The 21,623-nt window shown below is 42.8% G+C and overlaps 1 protein-coding gene across 16 annotated transcripts in view; it reads left to right on the forward strand.

The window, feature by feature from the left end:
• LOC125460699 (voltage-dependent L-type calcium channel subunit alpha-1C-like) overlaps positions 1-21,623 on the forward strand; it is an 814,036-nt gene that overhangs the window by 472,615 nt on the left and 319,798 nt on the right. For all 16 annotated transcript variants that reach the window (XM_048548420.2, XM_048548421.2, XM_048548422.2 and 13 more), the window contains 2 exons: positions 9,641-9,667; positions 12,819-12,979. In XM_048548420.2, the coding sequence (XP_048404377.1) occupies positions 9,641-9,667; positions 12,819-12,979 (188 nt within the window). The remainder of the gene's footprint in view (positions 1-9,640; positions 9,668-12,818; positions 12,980-21,623) is intronic.

Here is a 21,623-nt window from a genome sequence, read left to right on the forward strand (position 1 = left end):
AGAAATCACATGTAGGGTAAGGCAGTCACTTTGAATTAACTGGCTCTTAACAAGCTTCCTTAGTGTAGAAGTATCATTAGGAGCTTGAGATGTACAAGGAATGAATGTAAAGTGAGTGCAAACAGTTGACATTATTGCTTATAGAGCAGTGTGTTAGCTCCATCTTCCATCAAGCAGGTGCTCTGACATCATGGTGATGGAGTTCCATGTGCAGATACTCAGGAGCTCGTATTCGAGTATTAACACTTCACTCCAAATCTCTCCCACTGCCTGTATCCTTATTCACTATTTATGCTTATTACAAAGTCTCCTACAACTTATCCCCTCACTCATCACAACAGGGATATCTTGAAGGGATCCATCTCAGGCAACCAGCTTGTAACTGATGTCCATTTCAAGCCCACCGACTCCCACAGCTACCTAGAATACACCTCCTCCCACCCACCGTCCTGCAAAAATTCCATCCCCTATTCCCAATTCCTCCGCCTCCGCCGCATCTGCTCCCACGATAAGACATTCCACTCCCGCACATCCCAGATGTCCAAGTTCTTTAAGGACCGCAACTTTCCCCCCACAGTGATCGAGAACGCCCTTGACCGCGTCTCCCGTATTTCCCGCAACACATCCCTCACACCCCGCCCCCGCCACAACCGCCCTAAGAGGATCCCCTTCGTTCTCTCACAACACCCCACCAACCTCCGGATACAACGCATCATCCTCCGACACTTCCGCCATTTACAATCCGACCCCACCACCCAAGACATTTTTCCATCCCCTCCCCTGTCTGCTTTCCGGAGAGACCACTCTCTCTGTGACTCCCTTGTTCGCTCCACACTGCCCTCCAACCCCACCACACCCGGCACCTTCCCCTGCAACCGCAGGAAATGCTACACTTGTCCCCACACCTCCTCCCTCACCCCTATCCCAGGCCCCAAGATGACATTCCACATTAAGCAGAGGTTCACCTGCACATCTGCCAATGTGGTATACTGCATCCACTGTGCCCGGTGCAGCTTCCTCTACATTGGGGAAACCAAGCGGAGGCTTGGGGACCGCTTTGCAGAACACCTCCGCTCAGTTCGTAACAAACAACTGCACCTCCCAGTCGCAAACCATTTCCACTCCCCCTCCCATTCTCTAGATGACATGTCCATCATGGGCCTCCTGCAGTGCCACAATGATGCCACCCGAAGGTTGCAGGAACAGCAACTCATATTCCACCTGGGAACCCTGCAACCATATGGTATCAATGTGGACTTCACCAGTTTCAAAATCTCCCCTTCCCCTACTGCATCCCTAAACCAGCCCAGTTCGTCCCCTCCCCCCACTGCACCACACAACCAGCCCAGCTCTTCTCCCCCCCCCCACCCACTGCATCCCAAAACCAGTCCAACCTCTCTCTGCCTCCCTAACCTGTTCTTCCTCTCACCCATCCCTTCCTCCCACCCCAAGCCGCACCCCCAGCTACCTACTAACCTCATCCCACCTCCTTGACCTGTCCGTCTTCCCTGGACTGACCTATCCCCTCCCTACCTCCCCACCTATACTCTCTCCACCTATCTTCTTTACTCTCCATCTTCGGTCTGCCTCCCCCTCTCTCCCTATTTATTCCAGTTCCCTCTCCCCATCCCCCTCTCTGATGAAGGGTCTAGGCCCGAAACGTCAGCTTTTGTGCTCCTGAGATGCTGCTTGGCCTGCTGTGTTCATCCAGCCTCACATTTTATTATCTAGGGATATCTTGAACATGGTTTTGCCAATTTCACCCAACATGTACAGAATTTCTTTTGAAGTGAATATAATGTTAAATTGTTGAAGTGAATATAATGGCTGTAATAATTCAGACATGCAGTTAATAACATGAAATCAGATATTGGCTGGAGTTCTGTGCTGCATAAACTTGAATGAGCACACTGTAAGCAGGCTGAAGCAAAGGTTTAGAGAACAAATTAATTAAAGAGCAAGATAAATGTGAGTGAATAATCTGTATCAAATATTGTATGTAATGGGTATTAATGCTTCAGACAGCATAACAATTAGACATTTTCTCATTTGAAGTTATTAAAACTTCTGAAACGCTCTTTTAAAAACCTGTCTGTTCTATTACAGAATGCAATGCAGAACAAAGAAGTTTGATAGAGACTTGTGTCAAGTTTGATCTATATTCAATGAATTGGTGATGTTAATAATGGTGCCAACAATCAATCTGTGGTGTTACCTTGTTTTAAAACACATTAAATGCTGGGATTTCTGATATATATACTAACAGTTTAGAAATTTTAAAATTGGGTTATAGTTTCATATAATTTTACAACAAAATATTAAAAATCATTGTGAGAAATAATATGACATGCATAAAGGAATGAGATTAATGAATAACTCCTTTTGATCTCTAGAATTTTTTTTCCAGACAACAATTTAGCTGATGTCACTGGCTTCACATGCATTGTCTGTTGAATAGTTGAGTAGTCGTGTATATCAAGTGCTGCTACCCCTAGCCGAAACGCTACCCACTTTGAACAGGGAAACATCTAGATTGTACAAACTGAACTAGAGAATATTCTATTTCCATGGAAAGTCATCACTTACTACTACATTAAAAATGTAATCTGTACACTTCCTACTGTGGTTAAGCAGCTGTAGGCAATGTCTTCATAGTAGAATGCGAGAGCAATTCTAAGGATGGTACTGTTGTCGCTCAAGTGAGTGGCTCTTAGTGAAGTTCTAAAATTGCATTTAAATTTACGATTTCAGTATGTATTTCAGCCAGCATGCTATATCAAATAACTGTCAAATGAGTATGTTTTCTTTATTTCCTATCTAATTGTGAAGCAAGATGAAAATAAGTATAGTGGGTATTTGCAAGCAACATGTCCCCATGTTCCCATTGTCTGATTATTGTTTTGATTTTTGAAATGCCTGTTTGGTTTAGTTAGAGATTTATTCAGCATTTGAGAATTTACTTTTTGACCTGGTACTTTGGACATCTTGAGGCCATCCCATTTTCATGAATTCCAACTTGGTTTTACATTTGCAAAACAAAACCATAGGGCAGAATCTTGCTTTTTGAGATTAAGTATGGAGTCAGACCTAAAAACTGGACGTACGTTCAGAGGGTGGAAAAGGCTTGTGTCTCACAATTTCATTCTTCTCAACTCATTGCATATGGTTGCACATCTCACGCCAGAGGGAAAGTAGCTCTACACATCGTGATGCTTTCCTAGATGTACGTTTTTTTTGTGAGACAGCAGCAGGAGTTATTCAGACAGACAAAAGCAGCCTGGACCAAGGTAGCTATGAAAGGTACCAGAACCATTTGAAGAGAACTTAGCTTAAATGCTGCAAGAGGATGCAGAAACAGCTGTTCTTTGCTAATATAAGTGCCACTATCTACTGAACGCTTCATTCTCCTGCGAATGTGAGAGCGTTATAAGTTTGCGAATGCAAGGGAGGCATCTTTAGTCGACATTTTCAAGGCTGTAAAGACACATGTTTGGATGAGGTGGGACTTGAATCCAGGTCTCCTGACTCAGAGGTAGAAATACCATCAGTGCCCCACAGAAGTCCTCCACTACAGAAGACAGTCGTACAGAAAATTAGGTGCTAGGCATTTCCATCAGATACTTTATGTCCAATGATTATGTCTCAATTAATTAAAGCTACCACTATTGTATCTCTTGCACCACAGTGATACTGCTCTCAAACATCTGCCAGGGTTCACAGTCAAATTTGAAAAAGCTGCAACCTCAACCCCTCAGGCACTTTCAGATTACTGATCTTTTATTTCAACTAGGAGAACTTACACATCTGATATGTTTTCAATAAAACTTGCATGGAACAAGGATACAATCACAAAAGGTATCTTCATTCAGAATACTTAAGATGTATCTCTGTCATTCACATCTTATAAGATTTTGTTGTGTCTGAACCATTGTAATTTGTTGATGAAACAGAAGCACCATTCATTCAGACCTCTAATCTCCTCAGACACTCAAAATCACATTCTTCTTGCCTCTAAGGGGGTACTGTGGTATAGAGATAATGTCATTTAACAAGTAACCTAGAGCCCCAGGCTGAAGTTCAAGAGACACAAGTTTGAATTTCACCATGACAGATGATGAACTTTCAATTCGATCAAAATTTGGACTTTAATAACTAATTTAATGGTGACCACCTAACTGTTGTCAGTCATCCATAAAAATGCATTTGGCTTACCAATTCCTGATAGAGAAGGAAATCTGGTCTTTCCTGTTCTAGCCTACATCTGACACCAGAGCCACAACACTCTTGTGCCTGCCTCTTATCTGCCATTTGAAATAGCCTCGCAAACCCGTCAGTTTCTCAAACACTACAAAGTCTAAAGAATGCAAAGAAACCAGACAGATCACCTGAAATTGATATAGGCCATAGAAATGACATCATACCCAGCCTTATTGACTTTGTAAAGTCCTCTTTAATAGTATCCAGGGATTTAAACTGAGTTTGGGAGAATTGTCTGATAGTCCAGTCAAACAACCTCTAACATAGTCGTATCTACAGAGTCACATGTTACAGACAACTTGCCGGGCGCAAGCATCACTGTCCTATATCTCCTTTTCCATTGACAGGACGAATCCACTAGCGGTGGCGACAAATGGCATAGAATCAGTACAGAGTTGTCCCCTGCCCTCAATATTGACACTGGATCCCATTGAGTTTTGTAGCAGCAGGTCAAACACGGGCAAGAAAACCTCCTGCTGATTAGCCATCTAACTTTTTTTTAATTTAATGACTCAGTACTTGTCCATATGGAACACTATTCAGAGGAAACACTAAGAATAGCATAACAAAGTGTGGATCTGGATGAACACAGCAGGCCAAGCAGCATCTCAGGACCACAAAAGCTGACGTTTCGGGCCTAGACCCTTCATCAGAGAGGGGGATTGCAAGAGGGAACTAGAATAAATAGGGAGAGAGGGGGAGGCGGACCGAAGATGGAGAGAAAAGAAGATAGGTGGAGAAGAGAGTATAGGTGAGGAGGTAGGGAGGGGATAGGTCAGTCCAGGGAAGACGGACAGGTCAAGGAGGCAGGATGAGGTGGTAGGTAGGAAATGGAGGAGCGGCTTGAGGTGGGAGGAAGGGATGGGTGAGAGGAAGAACAGGTGAGGGAAGCAGAGACAGGCTGGGCTGGTTTTGGGATACAGTGCGGGGAGGGGACGAGCTGGGCTGTTTTTGTGATGCAGTGGAAGGAGGGGAAGAACTGGGCTGGTTTTGGGATGCAGTGGGGCAAGGGGAGATTTTGAAGCTTGTGCAGTCCACATTGATACCATTGGGCTGCAGGGTTCCCAAGCGGAATATGAGATGCTGTTCCTGCAACCTTCGGGTGGCATCATTATGGCACTGCAGGAGGCCCATGATGGACATGTCTTCTGAGGAATGGGAGGGGGAGTTGAAATGGTTCACGACTGGGAGGTGCAGTTGTTTGTTGCGAACCGAGCGGAGGTGTTCTGCAAAGCGGTCACCAAGCCTCTGCTACATTGGGGAAACCAAGCGGAGGCTTGGTGACCGCTTTGCAGAACGCCTCTGCTCGGTTCGCAACAAACAACTGCACCTCCCAGTCGCGAACCATTTCAACTCCCCCTCCCATTCCTCAGACGACATGTCCATCATGGGCCTACTGCAGTGCCACGATGATGCCACCCGAAGGTTGCAGGAACAGCAACTCCTATTCCGCTTGGGAACCCTGCAGCCCAATGGTATCAATGTGGACTTCACAAGCTTCAAAATCTCCCCTTCCCCCACTGCATCCCAAAACCAGCCGAGTTCTTCCCCTCCTCCCCCCCACTGCATCACAAAAACAGCCCAGCTCGTCCCCTTCCTCCACTGTATCCCAAAACCAGCCCAACCTGTCTCTGCCTCCCTAACCTGTTCTTCCTCTCACCCATCCCTTCCTCCCACCTCAAGCCGCACCTCCATTTCCTACCTACCACCTCATCCCGCCTCCTTGACCTGTCCATCTTCCCTGGACTGACCTATCCCCTCCCTACCTCCTCACCTATACTCTCTTCTCTACCTACCTTTTCTCTCTATCTTTCGGTCTGCCTCCCCCTCTCTCCCTATTTATTCCAGAACCCTCACCCCATCCCCCTCTCTGATGAAGGGTCTAGGCCCAAAATGTCAGGTTTTGTGCTCCTGAGATGCTGATTGGCCTGCTGTGTTCATCCAGCTCCACACTTTGTTATCTTGGATTCTCTAGCGTCTGCCGTTCCCATTATCACTAAGAATAGCATATATCTTTGTAGGGGTCTTCTGTGTTCACAACCAGGAGTGGCCCTATGGCACTTATGTGACTGAGCTGGCCGTGTTCTGTGGATATAACTGCTTGACCAGACTTGGAATTTGGAAACCAGTACGGTGGAAAAACATATTTGAATCATCTCACCGTTCTACCTGCCAATTAATCTGTCCTTGACAGTATTATCAGGATTGACAACTGCTCAGTCCTTGTGGAGAGGATGTCCACTCTTCTCATTAAGAATTCCCTCCATCATGCTGTGTGGCATGATGAAATAAACTTCAAATAGATCTAGAAAGTCAAACCTGGGCATGCTGTTGGTCATCAGTAACAACAGAGTTATATTCAACTATAAGCTGTAACATCATGCATACTGCCATTAACATCAAGCAGGGAGCTTAATCTTAGTTAAATGAAGATTGCAGACGTAGCGAGCAATACACAGGCCTAACTGATACCTCAACGAATGCATCAGATCTATGGGCTGCATTCCTGCCATATCCATTTGTGAATTGTGGTAGGCAATTAAATAGCTAACAGAAGTAGGAGACTGCACAATGTCCTCCTCCTTAAAAAATGCGGAGCCCAGCATTTGAGTGCAAAAGACAAGGCTAAAGCATCCACACCCATCTTCAGTCAGAAGTGCCAAGTGAATGACCCATTGTAGCTTCCTCCTGAGGCCCCAGCAATTCAACCAATTCAATTCACCTTGCATGGTGTCAGGAAATGGCCAAAAGCACTGGACATTACAAAGACCGTACAAACGTGAAACAAGAGTAGGTAATTTAGTCCTTGAAGCCTCCTCATTCAATAAGATCATGGCTGATCTGATTTTAATCCCAACTCTACATTCCTGTATATCCCAGATAATCTTTCATCCCCTTGGTAGTCAAGAATTTGTCTACCTATACCTTAAAAATATTTAAAGTTGATGGGCTCTAACATTCCGGCAATAGTATAGAATCTCTACAGTGTGGCAGCAGGCCATTCAGCCCATCAATTCCACACCAACCCTCTGAAGAGCATCACTCCCATATCCACCCATTATCCTACCCCGATAGTCCTGCATTTCCCATGGTTAACCCACCTAGCCTGCATACGATTAACAAGTTTCGCATGGCCAGTTTACCTCTCTTGCGCATATTTGAACTGTGGAAGGAAACTGGAGCATCCAGAGGAAACCCATGAAGACGTGGGGACAATGTGCAAAATCCACACAGACAGTCACCCAAGGATGGAATCAAAGCCAGGTCCATATAGCTCTAAGACGACAATGCTAACCACTGAGCCACTATGCCGCCCCATAATGCTGCAGAACTATTCACCACTCCAGCCGGGGCGGAGTGGGGGTGCTGGGGTGGTGGTGGTGATGATCCAAAGTTAGGGTCAACCCCACCCCACCCACCCAAAAGAAGTCATCTCTTTTCTTGAGATAGTAGGAGCTGCTGATGCTGGAGAATCTGGGATAACACGGTGTTAAGGTGGATGAACACAGCAGGCCAAGCAGCATCAGAGGAGCAGGAAAGCTTGGCGTTTCGGGTCAGGACCCTTCTTCAGAAAACAGAATTTTCTGAAGAAGGGTCCTGACCCGAAACGTCAAGCTTTCCTGCTCCTCTAATCTCTTTTCTTGCCATCTTTTAGTTGCATGCATCCCTGCTTTCTAATGTGCAGCAAGAGACCATAATTCTCCTCTGAATTTATCCCTCAGATTGTCTGAATGAAGGAGAATATTTAAGTAAGATAATCCCAGACTGAAATTAAGGGTGAATCATGGGAGTGCTGTAGTCAAGTCTAACAATTAGTTAAAGAACAGTATTGCTGAAGTATAGGAACATTTTGCCCTCAATCTCCGTTTATCTGGAACCAATAAATATTGTCATCCAGAGAAAAGAAATGCAGTGACAAATGTAATGTCAAAATATCAGAAATTTAGATGTTGATTGAATCATTTTTCTATTCCTCAAAGTAGGATGAGAGGTACGAAAGGGACTGATCCATAGGATGACAAGTCTGACATATGAAGAGAAATTGGATCAGCTAGGACTGTGTTTCCTGGAGTGTCGAAGAATGAGGAGGAATCTCAAAGACTGAGAAAATTTTAATAAAGAGAGCAGAAATTTAAGACTGAGTTGAGGAGAAGTTTCTTCTCTCAGAGGGTCGTGAGCCTTTGGAATTCCTTGTCTCGGAAAGCTGGGGACAGAATTCTTACATTTATTTAAAGCTGAAATAGATAGAGTCTTGATCAGTAGGTTAATTAGTGGTTACTGGGAAAGTGCAGGCAGGTAGACAGGAACAGTGATAGAGCAGGGTGGAGGAGCCAAACAGCCTACTCGTATTTCTATTTTTTATAGTCTTATGGACTAGACTGAATAAGTGCAGGAAGAACATTCCCAATGACCAGAACCAGGGGTTACCGTTTAAGGATATAGGGTAACCATTTAGGACTGAAATGAGAAGAAATCTCTCAGACAGTGGCGAATCTGTAGAATTCCCTGCTACAGAAAGTGGTTGAGGCCAAAACATTAAGTATTTTCAATAATGATTTAGACATGGTTCTCAATGCTGAAGGTATCAAAGGATATGGGGAGAAAGCAAGAACACGATACCTAGTTGTATGATTGGCCACGATCATATTGGGTGGCGGACCAAGTCTGAACGGCTGGATAGTCTACACCTGCAACAATTTTCTATGTTTCTATGTGAAGAATGTTAAAAAGGATCCTCTTGTTATTTTCAGAGGAGCTTCTTGTTATTTTCAAGTAGTTGATTAAGCCAATCAGTAATATCACTGAGAGATCAATGGCTTCCTAACCTGCTTCATTGCCTGGCATTGGACTGACTCTTACACATCTTTGTCACGTTCATCCAATTTTTCACCATTTGAGGATATGCCTTCCTGATGCTATATACCCTAATTTCTAATCTCCTTTTAATACCCATGTTATCCATCAGTATTTCTAAACCATACACCAATAGATCTTTAGGGTTCAGTAGAAACTTTCTGGAATTCTGCAAAGTAACTTCCTGAGTAGTTAAAAGAGAGAAAAGAAACATATGGGGAAAATGGGAAAGATAAATGGAGGCTTTTCACCAACTCTGTTTAAATAAATGCCAGTTAGTATTGATCAACATGGAGTAGCTGCCAAGATTTTTATTCCAGAGTATTCTACTTTCTTCTCAGTGATAGGTATGTCATAAAAACACTTTTCAATGGCAAATCTCATGCCTTTTTTCAGTAAAAGAGGAGAGCAGATGCGAGGCCAGTGACAGCTGAGATACTTGCAATTCACGCTGTTTGATTAAGCAATCTCCTTAATTGAGAAGATTTCAAACAATAACTTGCCTGTAATCTTTTCTTTTTTGTTCCAGGCATCGAATTTCCAAGTCCAAGTTCAGGTCAGTTAACACCTAATACACTTAATACAATCTTTTTATTTTTGATAATGTCTATTTTACAGTGATATTCCTATTGCAAGCATTGATTCAATAGTAGCTTGATTTGTCCACAAGTAAAGACAATAATCATTATTTAAGATGATTTCTACATCTTACATTTATATAGAATTTTTGTTAAGTGTCATTTAAGAAAAATTTTTATGCATACCAAAATCGGTTTCCTGTTGCCATACCCTAAACTTAAATAATATTAAACATGGCTGTAACATGAAAGTTGTGTAATAATTGTAACAAATAGGAATTGCTCAACGAGAGAAGCATCATATTTGTATCTACCCATCTACCCTTTTAAGTATTTTATAAGTTTCAATCAGGTCATCTCTCGTTCTTAGAAACTCTGTACAAAACAGACAGTTTGCCCAGTCTCTCTTCTAGGACAGTCCTATCATCCCAGGTCTCTTTGTCACATTCCCTCTCTGACAATATTATCTTCCTGAGATAAGGAGACCAAAACTGCATACGACTTCTGGTGTTTTCTAACTAAGCTCCTCTACAAAAATTCACTACTCCTGTACTCAAATAACTTGTATATTTTGACACCTGTTCTTAGATTGACCAGTAGTGGTAGGTAAAGACTTGGCATTTAAAATTTGGAAATAACCTTGCCTTCTTTTTAAAATCCTTTTGCCATCACTGGTTTTGGTGAACTATCCACACTGCTACTGTCAGTACTTCTATTCCGTTACTGTGCTGCGTACCCGAATGAGTAATTGTGATACGGCCATTTGATCTGAAATAACTTTCAGCCACCGTTTTCCCTTCAGTACCTACTATTTCTTCATCTGAATGCTTCAATCCCAATTTTACCCAGTATATCTCACTAAACTTGTAGCATGTCTATAGTACCTCTCCCCGTTCCATCCTCCGAGCACTGTTCCCATCACAACCATTCTTCTAACTCCAGAGTATCTATGCACAAAACTGTAACAGGTTATTTTATGTTACAAAAGGCTTTCTCACCAGCTAATAATAGAGCAAGCCAGAACACAAAAATACTGCCCTTTGAAATTCTTTTAAATTATAATTGTCTGTGTCTTATAGCCAAATGTAGACTCTCATTTATTTTCTAAAATGAATAAAAAATCATTGTCCTAAGCACAAAGAGACAAATGTTGTTTATACTCTTAACAATTTTTATACCAATGTTAACAAATGAACTGACTCTGTGGTCGGAATACATAATATGCTGAAATTGAGTCATTAACAAAATTATGATGTTGTTTAAGGTATTTGTACAAGCTATTAAAAGCTTGCCTTGCAAAACATCAATGCATTGCAGGTTGACACATAAGATCATTTGACAGGTCTAGGTATGTAATTAACTTTAAGATATCTTGTTAGTATGTAATTTTTAAAAAATTAATGGCATTACCAGCTGCCTGTAATATATATGGCAGGAATGCTAATTTCTGTTCAAAGGCACATAGCAACCAAGTGTCACCTATCCTCTGAGAACATCCTACTGTGACATAATTATATATAAAACTCAAAATAAGAGGTTTGTGGTCTGCTGGTAAACAAGTCACTGAGTGATGCCAACCATAATAACCTTTCAGTTTGGCAGTCTTTGGAGTGTTTTTTCCTGGTTAACATTATCACATCATGCAAACAAATTGCATTTTCCAATCTACTATTTCAAAAATACTTAAGTATTTAATATTTTTTGCACTTCTACTCGTTTGTAACTTTCCACCTTAAACATACCAAATGCATTTTTCGAATTTGTTTTTTTTTGTAGAACGTGGGTGTCACTGGCTGTGTCAGCATTTATTGCCCATCCCTAATTTGCCTTGAAAAAAGAGGCGTTGAAAGTTAGCTTCTTAAACCTCTGCAGTGTATGTCATGAAGGTACACCAATAGTGCTGATAGGAAGTGAACTTGCACATTTTAGCAACAGTGAAGAAATTACCATTTGGATTCAAAGTAGAATTGCTTTTGACTTTGAGAGGAACTTGCAGGTGGTAGCATACCCATGGATCTACTGTCCTTGTCCTTTTGAGGCAGTCAAAGTCAGGGATTTAAGGTATTATCTAGGGGCCTTACTTGCTACAATACATCTTGTAACACACACTGCTGCCATTGTGCATCAGTGGTGGAGGAGGTAAATATTTAAAATGTAGTGGTTGTTTAGATTAGATTAGATTAGATTAGTTTCCCTACAGTGTGGAAACAGGCCCTTTGGCCCTACAAGTCCACACTGCCCCTTGAAGCATCCCACACACCCTGAACACTACGGGCAATTTAACATGGCCAATCCACCTAGCCTGCACATCTTTGGACTGTGGAAGGAAACCGGAGTATCCGGAGGAAACCCACGCGGACACGGGGAGAATGTGCAAACTCCACACAGTTACCCAGGGCTAGAATCGAACCTGGGTCTCTGGTGCAGTGAGGCTGCAGTGCTAACCACTGTGCCGCCCCATTTAATTTCTATTTATGTTCAAAACGTATCCAGCAATGATATTATTTATGATCATGAATAATTGTGTAAGTTTGGGTCAATTTGTCTTGTCTCTGATTGTGTCTTATTCCAAAATGCTATTCCAATTCGCCTGCCAATGAGAGGTACTTATTCATATGCCACTAGTCTAGCAGGATAACTGAATGTTACAACCCTTCACTGGAATGTAACATGAAATTTTAATTTTTATGGTCATCCTTTGTTACAACATCTTACCTTCTCTCACTTTCACCTTTGCTTTCAATGGACTGCCCAAGGTGTCCAACTTGCTGTGCAAAAATTGTAAGTATGTATCTCTGGGGTTGGTTGCCACCTTCAAACATGGTTTGTAATCTGGTGGAGTGGACCAACCATGTTTTTTTTCCTTGAAGCCACTAGATTTTTATAACATTGATTCAGGCAATTTTTATAACGGGCAGTTGATGCATTCTACTAGATTAGTGTTCAGATAGTGAACATGATAATCCATGCCCTTTGATCAATGATACAACAGATATGTTGTGCCTCAGTCAGCTCTACTTTTCCTGTATGCTGTTCCTCCTTCATCAAGTGCCATGTTTTAGTTCAAGAGATTGAGAAATAAGCAGGAAACACTTTCTACAGTTTAACTCATGTTTTTCTTTGTTACAGTCGATATTGGCGAAGATGGAACCGATTTTGCAGGAGAAAATGTAGAGCTGGTGTGAAGTCTAGTGTCTTTTACTGGCTTGTAATATTTCTTGTATTCCTCAACACCCTCACCATTGCATCTGAACATTACAACCAGCCTTACTGGCTTACCCTAGTTCAAGGTAGGAGCAAAGCAGAATGAAAATAAAGGCAACATGTTAGCATGCTATTTTGTGTATAAATATGGCATCCTAATCCAGTAAAAATTTCCTCATATCAGTGATTTCCTATGCACATTGGATATAAAAGCTATAATATTTGAGTCAGAATTTTCTTTAAAAATCATTAAAAGGGAAAACATTTTTTTCTTAGTTAATATCCTGTGGCTGTAAGCAGTAAGTTGGAGAATATAGAATCATTCTCATCTAACTCCTGCTAAAATGGCACACTTACTTGGAGGATGAGGTGGATGGTGCAGTGCTGAAGAGTGTCCATACTTGGCAGAGATGTCAGCAAGGCCACCTCAAACATCTGTGTACTCATTAGGTTGGTTTGTACACAAAAGCCACTCTGATCTAGGTGTTGCAGCGACAGGAACTGGAAATTCTCCCAATATCAGGATCCCAAACCCAGAACAAATTCAATTCCTGGACTCTGCTTTTGCACAGTTATATGCAGTTATCCAAAAGTTAATGTCAGCCATTTTACCTTTCCCCATAGAGTGCTGTTTTGAATGTGACTCAGACTGCTGTCAATTAGAAATTATTGGTGAAAACTTTTCCTTTTACATTATTGGCCTCCCTATAACAACCTTCAAAACGATCGCACCTTGTAAGACAATGTTACTGGTCTTTCATTCCATTTATAAATATTGCTGAAAAGCATCGGTTCTCAAATACTAATTTTGTATTCATGAATATGAAATATCTTCATGATGGAAAAAAAACTACATTTTTTAATTGATCATGATATTTCATCAATTTGTGCGTGAAACGAAAGGATCAGTATCTCTACCCAAATGGACATGGTAATATCAGTCCTCCAGGGAGCACTGATCACAGCTGTCTCTGCTTGTGCCACTGCCTACTGCTTATTCATGCAATGCTTTACTTTATGCCACTCATTCTAAGATGGTATGAGAATTCATTGGGGTAAGATGCCTGCACTGGAAGAAATTGTACTTAAATGAAGTCATGGTGCGGACTATGTTGCTTCACCTTCTGGGAACAGCATCCTTCCTGCAGACACAGGCCCACATCTCCAGAACTGACCCTGTGAAAATCATAAGTGAGTCATGAGGATGCATCTCCATCAGCAGATGCATTTCTTAAATTGAATCATGAAAATACAAAGAACAAAGAAAATTACAGCACAGGAACAGTCCTCCAAGAGCCGATCAAGATCTTCTGTCTAAACCTGTCATCTGTTTTCTAAGGGTCTGTATCCCTTTGCTTCCTGCCCATCCATGTACCTGTCCAGATACATCTTAAAAGACACTATCATGTCTGCGTCTACCACCTCCACTGGCAACACATTCCAGGCACCCACCACCCTCTGCGTAAAGAACTTTCCACGCATATCTCCCCTAAACTATCCTCCTCTCACTTTGAACTCATGACCCCTAGTAATTGAGTCCCCCACTCTGGGGGGAAAAAGCTTCTTGCTATCCACCTTGTCTGTTCCCCTGATGATTTTACAGATCTCAATCAGATCCCTCCTCAGTCTCCATCTTTCTAATGAAAATAATCCTAATCTACTCAACCTTTCTTCCTAGCTAGCGCCCTCCATACCAGGCAACGTCCTGGTGATCAGAGATAATGGGAACTGCAGATGCTGGAGAATCCAAGATAAGTGTGAAGCTGGATGAACACAGCAGGCCAAGCAGCAACTCAGGAGCACAAAAGCTGACATTTCGGGCCTAGACACTTCATCAGAGAGGGGGATGGGGAAAGGGTTCTGAAATAAATAGGGAGAGAGCGGGAGGCGGACCGAAGATGAATAGTGGAGAAGATAGGTGGAGAGGACACACCACACCCGGCACCTTCCCCTGCGACCGCAAGAAGTGCTACACTCGCCCCCACACCTCCTCCCTCACCCCCATCCCAGGCCCCAACATGACTTTCCATATTAAGCAGATGTTCACCTGCACATCTGCCAATCTAGTATACTGTATCCCCTGTACCCGGTGTGGCTCCCTCTACATTGAGGAATCCAAGCGGAAGCTCAGGGACTGCTTTGCAGAACACCTCCGCTCAGCTCGCAATAAACAACTGTACCTCCCAGTCACGAACCATTTTAACTCCCACTCCCATTCCTCAGATGACATGTCCATCATGGGCCTCCTGCAGTGCCACAATGATGCCACCCGAAGTTTGCAGGAACAGCAACTCATATTCGCTTGGGAACCCTGCAGCCCAATGGTATCAATGTGGACTTCTCAAGCTTCAAAATCTTCCCCTCCCCCACTGCATCCCAAACCCAGCCCAGCTCGTCCCCGCCTCCCTAACCTGTTCTTCCTCTCACCTATCCCCTCCTCCCACATCAAGCCGCACCTCCATTTTCTACCTACTAACCTCATCCCGCCTTCTTGACCTGTCCATCCTCCCCGGACTGACCTATCCCCTCCCCCCCTCCCCACCTATACACTCCTCTCCAACTATCTTCTCCTCTATTCAGCTTCGGTCCGCCTCCCCCTCTCTCCCTATTTATTTCAGAGCCCTCTCCCCATCCCCCTCTCTGATGAAGGGTCTAGGCCCGAAACATCAACTTTTGTGCTGTTGAGATGCTGCTTGGTCTGCTGTGTTCATCCAGCTTCACACTTTGTTATCTAACATCCAGGTGAACCTCCTCTGCACCCTCTCCAAAGCATCCACATCCTTTTGGTAATGTGCCGACCAGAACTGTACGCAGTATTTTAAATGTGCCTGAACCAAAGTCTTATACAACTTTAATACGACCTGCCAACTCTTGCACTCAATACCACATTCAATGAAGGAAAGCATGCGTATGCCTTCTTGATCACTCTATTGACCTGCATGGCCACCTTCGGGGAACAATGGACCTGAACACCCAGATCTGTCTGAACATCAATTTTCCCTAGGACTTTTCCATTTACTGTATAGTTTGCTCTTGAATTAGATCTTCCAAAATGCATCACCCCACGTTTGCCTGGATTGAACTCCATCTGCCATTTATCTGCCCAACTCTCCAATCTATCTACATTCTGCTGTAATCTCTGACAGTCCCCTTCATTATCTACTACTCCACCAAACTTAGTGTCATCAGCAAACTTGCTAATCAGACCACCTACACCTTCTTCCAAATCATTTATGTATATCACAAACAACAGTGGTCCCAGCACAGATCCCTGTGGAACACCCCTAGTCACAGGCCTCCAATTTGAGAAACCCTCTTCCACTACTACTCTGTGCCTCCTGTTGCCTAACCAGTTTTTTTATCCATCTAGCTAACACACCCTGGACCCCATGCGACTTCACTTTCTCCATCAGCCTGCCATGGGAAACCTTATCAAACGCCTTACCGAAGTCCATGTATATGACATCTACAGCCTTTCCCTCATCAATAAACTTTGTCACTTCCTCAAAGAATTCTATTTAGTTGGTAAGACATGACCGCCCCTGCACAAAACCGTGTTGTCTATCACTTGATAGTCCATTTTCTTCCAAATGGGAGTCAATCCTATCCCTCAGTATCTTCTCCAGTAGCTTCCCTACCACTGACGTCAGGCTCATTGGTCAATAATTACATGGATTATCCCTGCTACCCTTCTTAAACAAGGGGACAACATTAGCAATTCTCCAGTCCTCCAGGACCTCACCCATGTTTAAGGATGATACAAAAATATCTTTTAAAGCCCCGGCTATTTCCTCTCGCGTTCCCCTCAATAACCTGGGATAGATCCCATCCGGACCTGGGGACTTGTCCACCTTAATGCCTTTTAGGATGCCCAACACTTCCTCCCTCCTTATACCGACTTGACATAGAATAATCAAATATCTATCCCTAACCTCAACATCCATCATGCTCCTCTCCTTGGTGAATATCAATGCAAAGAACTCGTTAAGAATGTTTTCTCTGACTCAATGCATGATTTGTAAATCTTTCACCTGGATACTTTGAAGTAGTTTCTCACTGTCCCTGACAGATTTGTATCCCTCCTTGTCCACTCCAGATTACAGTACAAAAGGAGGCCATCATGTCCAGCCCAAACATATATGTACTAGCTCTCTGACAGAGCAATTCCTTAGAGCCATGCCTCTTCCTTCTCTCAATTGCACTGGACTGTCTTACTCTTCAGGTATAACCCAATTCCCTCTTAAATGCTTTAATCAAACCTACTTCCACTTCACTCTTAGGCATTGCATTGCTGATCTTAACTAGTTGCTGTGTGTGAAAGGTCTTCCTCAGGTTATTGTTGCTTCTTTTGCAAATCAACTGTCATTTGTGCCATCTGCATAATAAATAAGGAAAGCAGCATGCAACAGAGAGGGCAAAGTAATTCCAGAACTAACAGCAGATCTGAACTCTGCAGTCCTGCGACATTTAATTATGAACAGTGGTAGATATTTAAACAACTCACTAGAGGAGGAGACTCCACAAATATTCCCATCTTCAATGATAGGGAAATTCAACACACCAGTGAAAAGGTTGAGGCTGAAGTATTTCCAAGTATCCAAGATAATAAAGTGTGAAGCTGGATGAACACAGCAGGCCAAGCAGCATCTCAGGAGCACAAAAGCTGACGTTTCGGGCCTAGACCCTTCATCAGATCTCTATTTCCAAGTATCGTCAGCTAGACTCTGGACCATCTTCAGAAGCTTGCAACAACATCACAGATGCCTGCCCAGCCAAATCAATCTAATCCATGTGATATTAGGAAATAGCTAATGGCACTGAATAATGTAAAGGTCTTGGGACCTGACAATTTTACAGCAAAATATTAAAGAGTTGTGCTTCAGAATTTACCATACCACAAGCTAAATTGCTCCAAAAAAGTTGTAACATGCATTTATCCAGCAATGAGGAAAATTGTCCAGGTATGTCCAGTCCATTAAAAGTAGATAAAAAGCCAATTTGGTCAATTATCACCCCATCAGTCTACTTTTGAATTATTAGCAAAGTGACGAAAGGTGTCGTTGACAGTGCTGTCCAGCAGTAGATACTCAAAACTAATATGCTGACTGACAATCAGTTTGTGTACCACCAGGCCAATTCAGGTCTGATTTCATTACAGTTTTGGCACAAACACGGACAAAAGAGCAGGTGAGCATGATTGTACCAGATATCAAGATAGCATTTATCCAAATATAGCATAAAGGAGCTTTAGCAAAACTGTAGTCAATAGTTGGAATTCATTGATTAGAGCCATATCCAGCAGAATGAAAGATAGTTGTGATTGGTGAAGATCTTTCCACAGAAGATTGCTTCAAGTCACAGGAATTTTATTATGAGGAGAGGTTAAGTGGATTGGGCTTCTACTTATTAGAGTTTAGAAGAAGGTGAGGAGACCTTCATAGAACAACAGGATTCTTAGGGTCTTGACATGATAGATACAGAGAAGTTGATAATAAAGTGTGAAGCTGGGTGAGCACAGCAGGCACAGCAGCATCTCGGGAGCACAAAAGCTGACGTTTTGGGCCTAGACCCTTCATCAGAGAGGGGGATGGGGTGAGGGTTCTGGAATAAATAGGGAGAGAGGGGGAGGCGGACCGAAGATGGAGAGAAAAGAAGATAGATGGAGAGGAGAGCATAGGTGGGGAGGTAGGGAGGGGATAGGTCAGTCCAGGGAAGACGGACAGGTCAAGGAGGTGGGATGAGGTTAGTAGGTATTTCCTACCTATACTCTCCTCTCCACCTATCTTCTTTTCTCTCCATCTTCGGTCCACCTCCGCCTCTCTCCCTATTTATTCCAGAACCCTCACCCCATCCCCCTCTCTGATGAAGGGTCTAGGCCCGAAACGTCAGGTTTTGTGCTCCTGAGATGCTGCTTGGCCTGCCGTGTTCATCCAGCTTCACACTTTATTATCTTGGATTCTCCAGCATCTGCAGTTCCCATTGTCATAGATACAGAGAAGTTGTTGTTTTCCCTTTACCATAGACAGCTGTTAAGGCTATGTCATTAAGCATATTTAAGGCTGAGATAGACAGAGTGTTAATCAATAAGGAAATCAAGGGTTATAGGAATAAAGCATGAAAGTAGAGTTGAGGATTCTCAGATCAGCCATCACCTAATTGATTGGCACAGCAGATGCAGTGGGGTCAAAGCTTTACATCTGGTCCCATGTCTCGTGATCTTATAGTCACGTAAGTACCAGATGGTGATCATCTCCAGTGAGGGAGAATTCAGGCATCAGCCCTTGGCATTCAGTGGTGTTATTATCACTGAATCCTCCATTAAAGAGTCTTGAGTCTTCCCACTGACTAGAAAGTGAACTAGACCAGGCATGTAAATGCTTTGCCTTTAAGAACAGGTGAGAGGCTAGGAATAAAAACTAAAATTGCTGGAGAAACTCAGCAGGTCCAGCAGCATTTGTGAGGAAAGAAGTAAAGTTAGCGTCTTGAATCTAAAGTGCTCCCTTACTTAGGTTCTAAAGAAAGATTTTAAAACTCAAAATATTAACACTGTTTCTCTCTCCACAGATGTTGCCAGACCTGCTGAGTTTCTCCAGTATTTTCTGCCTTCATTTCAGAATTCCCAAATCTGTACTATATTGATTTTATCAGAGGCTGAGAATTCTGCTATGAGTAGTTCATCTCTTAACCCCTCATAGCCTGTATACACGCAAGGATTATGATGGAATTCTCTCTGCTTGCCTGGATAGGTGCATCTCAGAACCACTAAAGAAGTTCGATGCCATCCAGATTAAAGCAGCTTGATTGATTGGCATCCCATGCAAAACCTGCAGCATTACCCCCCCCCCCCCCACCTCACTGATGCACAGTGGCAGTTGTGTGTACCATCTGCAAAATACACTGCAGCAGTTAATGAAAGTTACTTTAAAAGCATCTTCCAAACATGTGAACTCTACATCCTAGAAAGACAAGGAAACCTGACACAAGGGAACACCACCAACTACAAATTGCCCTCCAAGATCAGACACCATCTCTTGACTTGGAAGTATATCATAATTCCTTCACTGTCACTGTGTCACTTCCTGAGTCTCCCTCTCTGACACTACATAGACTTCAATGGTACAAAAAGTAGTTTACTACTGCTATCTGAGAAACAATTAGGGGTAACCAGTAAATTTTATATCACATGAACAAACGTTATACAAAGCTTCAACATAGATGTTTCCAGGTGCATTCTCAACAGCCACGCCTAATGAATCAGAACTGACTTGCCAACCAATCTGCACATACAGTATGAAGTGTCCATTTGAATGTTAGTATCCTTATTTCTGTCCTCATGAGTTTAAAACAAAAATTCCAGACAGCATTGCACTTTTTCAGCAATATTTTTCTTTTGAGGAAGTCCACTGTTTAGCTATGGTCTTACTTGTCAACATTTGATGCCAATTTACCTAAATCAGATCCATTCTTACCCCATTGAGGTTATTTCTCCCCACTTAATTATTCTTAATCTGGGTTATGCTTTGTATTTTTCCATAGCTAACCTAAATCTCATGTAATTGTAATCGCAATCCTCTAATGGTTCCTGTTGACCTATCACATTCCTAACAATCAAATCTAACAATGTCTCCTTTCTCATTGGTCTGGAAACATACTGCTATAGAATATTCACCTGAACTCTTGACCATCTCTGACTTTCACAGTACTACTGTCACAATCTATATATGTGATTAATTCCAATTATTACTAATGTATAATTCTTGAACTTGCTGTAATTTCCTTGAACCACATTGCTGACATCACTATATCATGATGCGTCGAAACTTCTGATGAGTGGAAATGTCAGATTGCAAAACTGTTTGTTTTTATTTCACTGTTCTAGAGCTCACAGTTCTGGCCTGAATTCTTGATTTTGACAGCATGAGCAATGCAGAGTGACCTGTTTTGAATGCCTCCCAGACCAGCACAGGATCAGCACTAGAAGCCAGACCAGGTCCCCCTTTGGATGAACACAGCAGGCCAAGCAGCATCGTAGGAGCACAAAAGCTGACTTTACGGGCCTAGACCTTTCATTAGAAAAGAGGGATGGGGAGATGGTTTTGAAATAAATCGGGAGAGGGGGAGGCTGATTGAAAACGGCAGTGGGAGAGAGATCCCCTAAGGTTTGTCCGGAGGGAGTAGGGTAACGTCTTCAGGTTAGGCATCCCTGGAAGATGCTTCGCAGTGAGGTTAACCGTCAGCTTTTGTGCTGCTAAGATACCGCTTGGCCTGCTGTGTTCATCCAGCTCCACACTTTGTTATCTTGGATTCTCCAGCACCGCAGCTCCAATTATCTCTGATCACAATTTTAGCCTCACTGCAAAGCCTCTTCCAGGGATGCCTAACCTGAAGAAGTTACCCTCCTCTCTCCGGACAAACCTCAGGGGATCTCTCTCCCACTGCCATTTTCGATATGCCTCCCCCTCTCTCCCTATTTATTTCAGAACCCTCTCTCCATCCCCCTTTTCTGATGAAGGGTCTCAGCCTGAAATGTCAGCTTTTGTGCTCCTGAGATGCTGCTTGGCCTGCTGTGTTCGTCCAGCTCCACACTTTGTTATCTCGGATTCTCCAGCATTTTCAGCTCCCATTATCTCTTACAAAAAGTGTACATCAGTTTTTTTCCATTTAGAAGAAAATAATTGTTTATCATCAACAAGGTGCTTTTAACTAATGGCAAAAATATAGACAAGTTCT

This window comes from Stegostoma tigrinum, chromosome 18 (genome assembly GCF_030684315.1).
Source record: "Stegostoma tigrinum isolate sSteTig4 chromosome 18, sSteTig4.hap1, whole genome shotgun sequence".
Classification (NCBI taxonomy): Eukaryota; Metazoa; Chordata; class Chondrichthyes; order Orectolobiformes; family Stegostomatidae; genus Stegostoma; species Stegostoma tigrinum.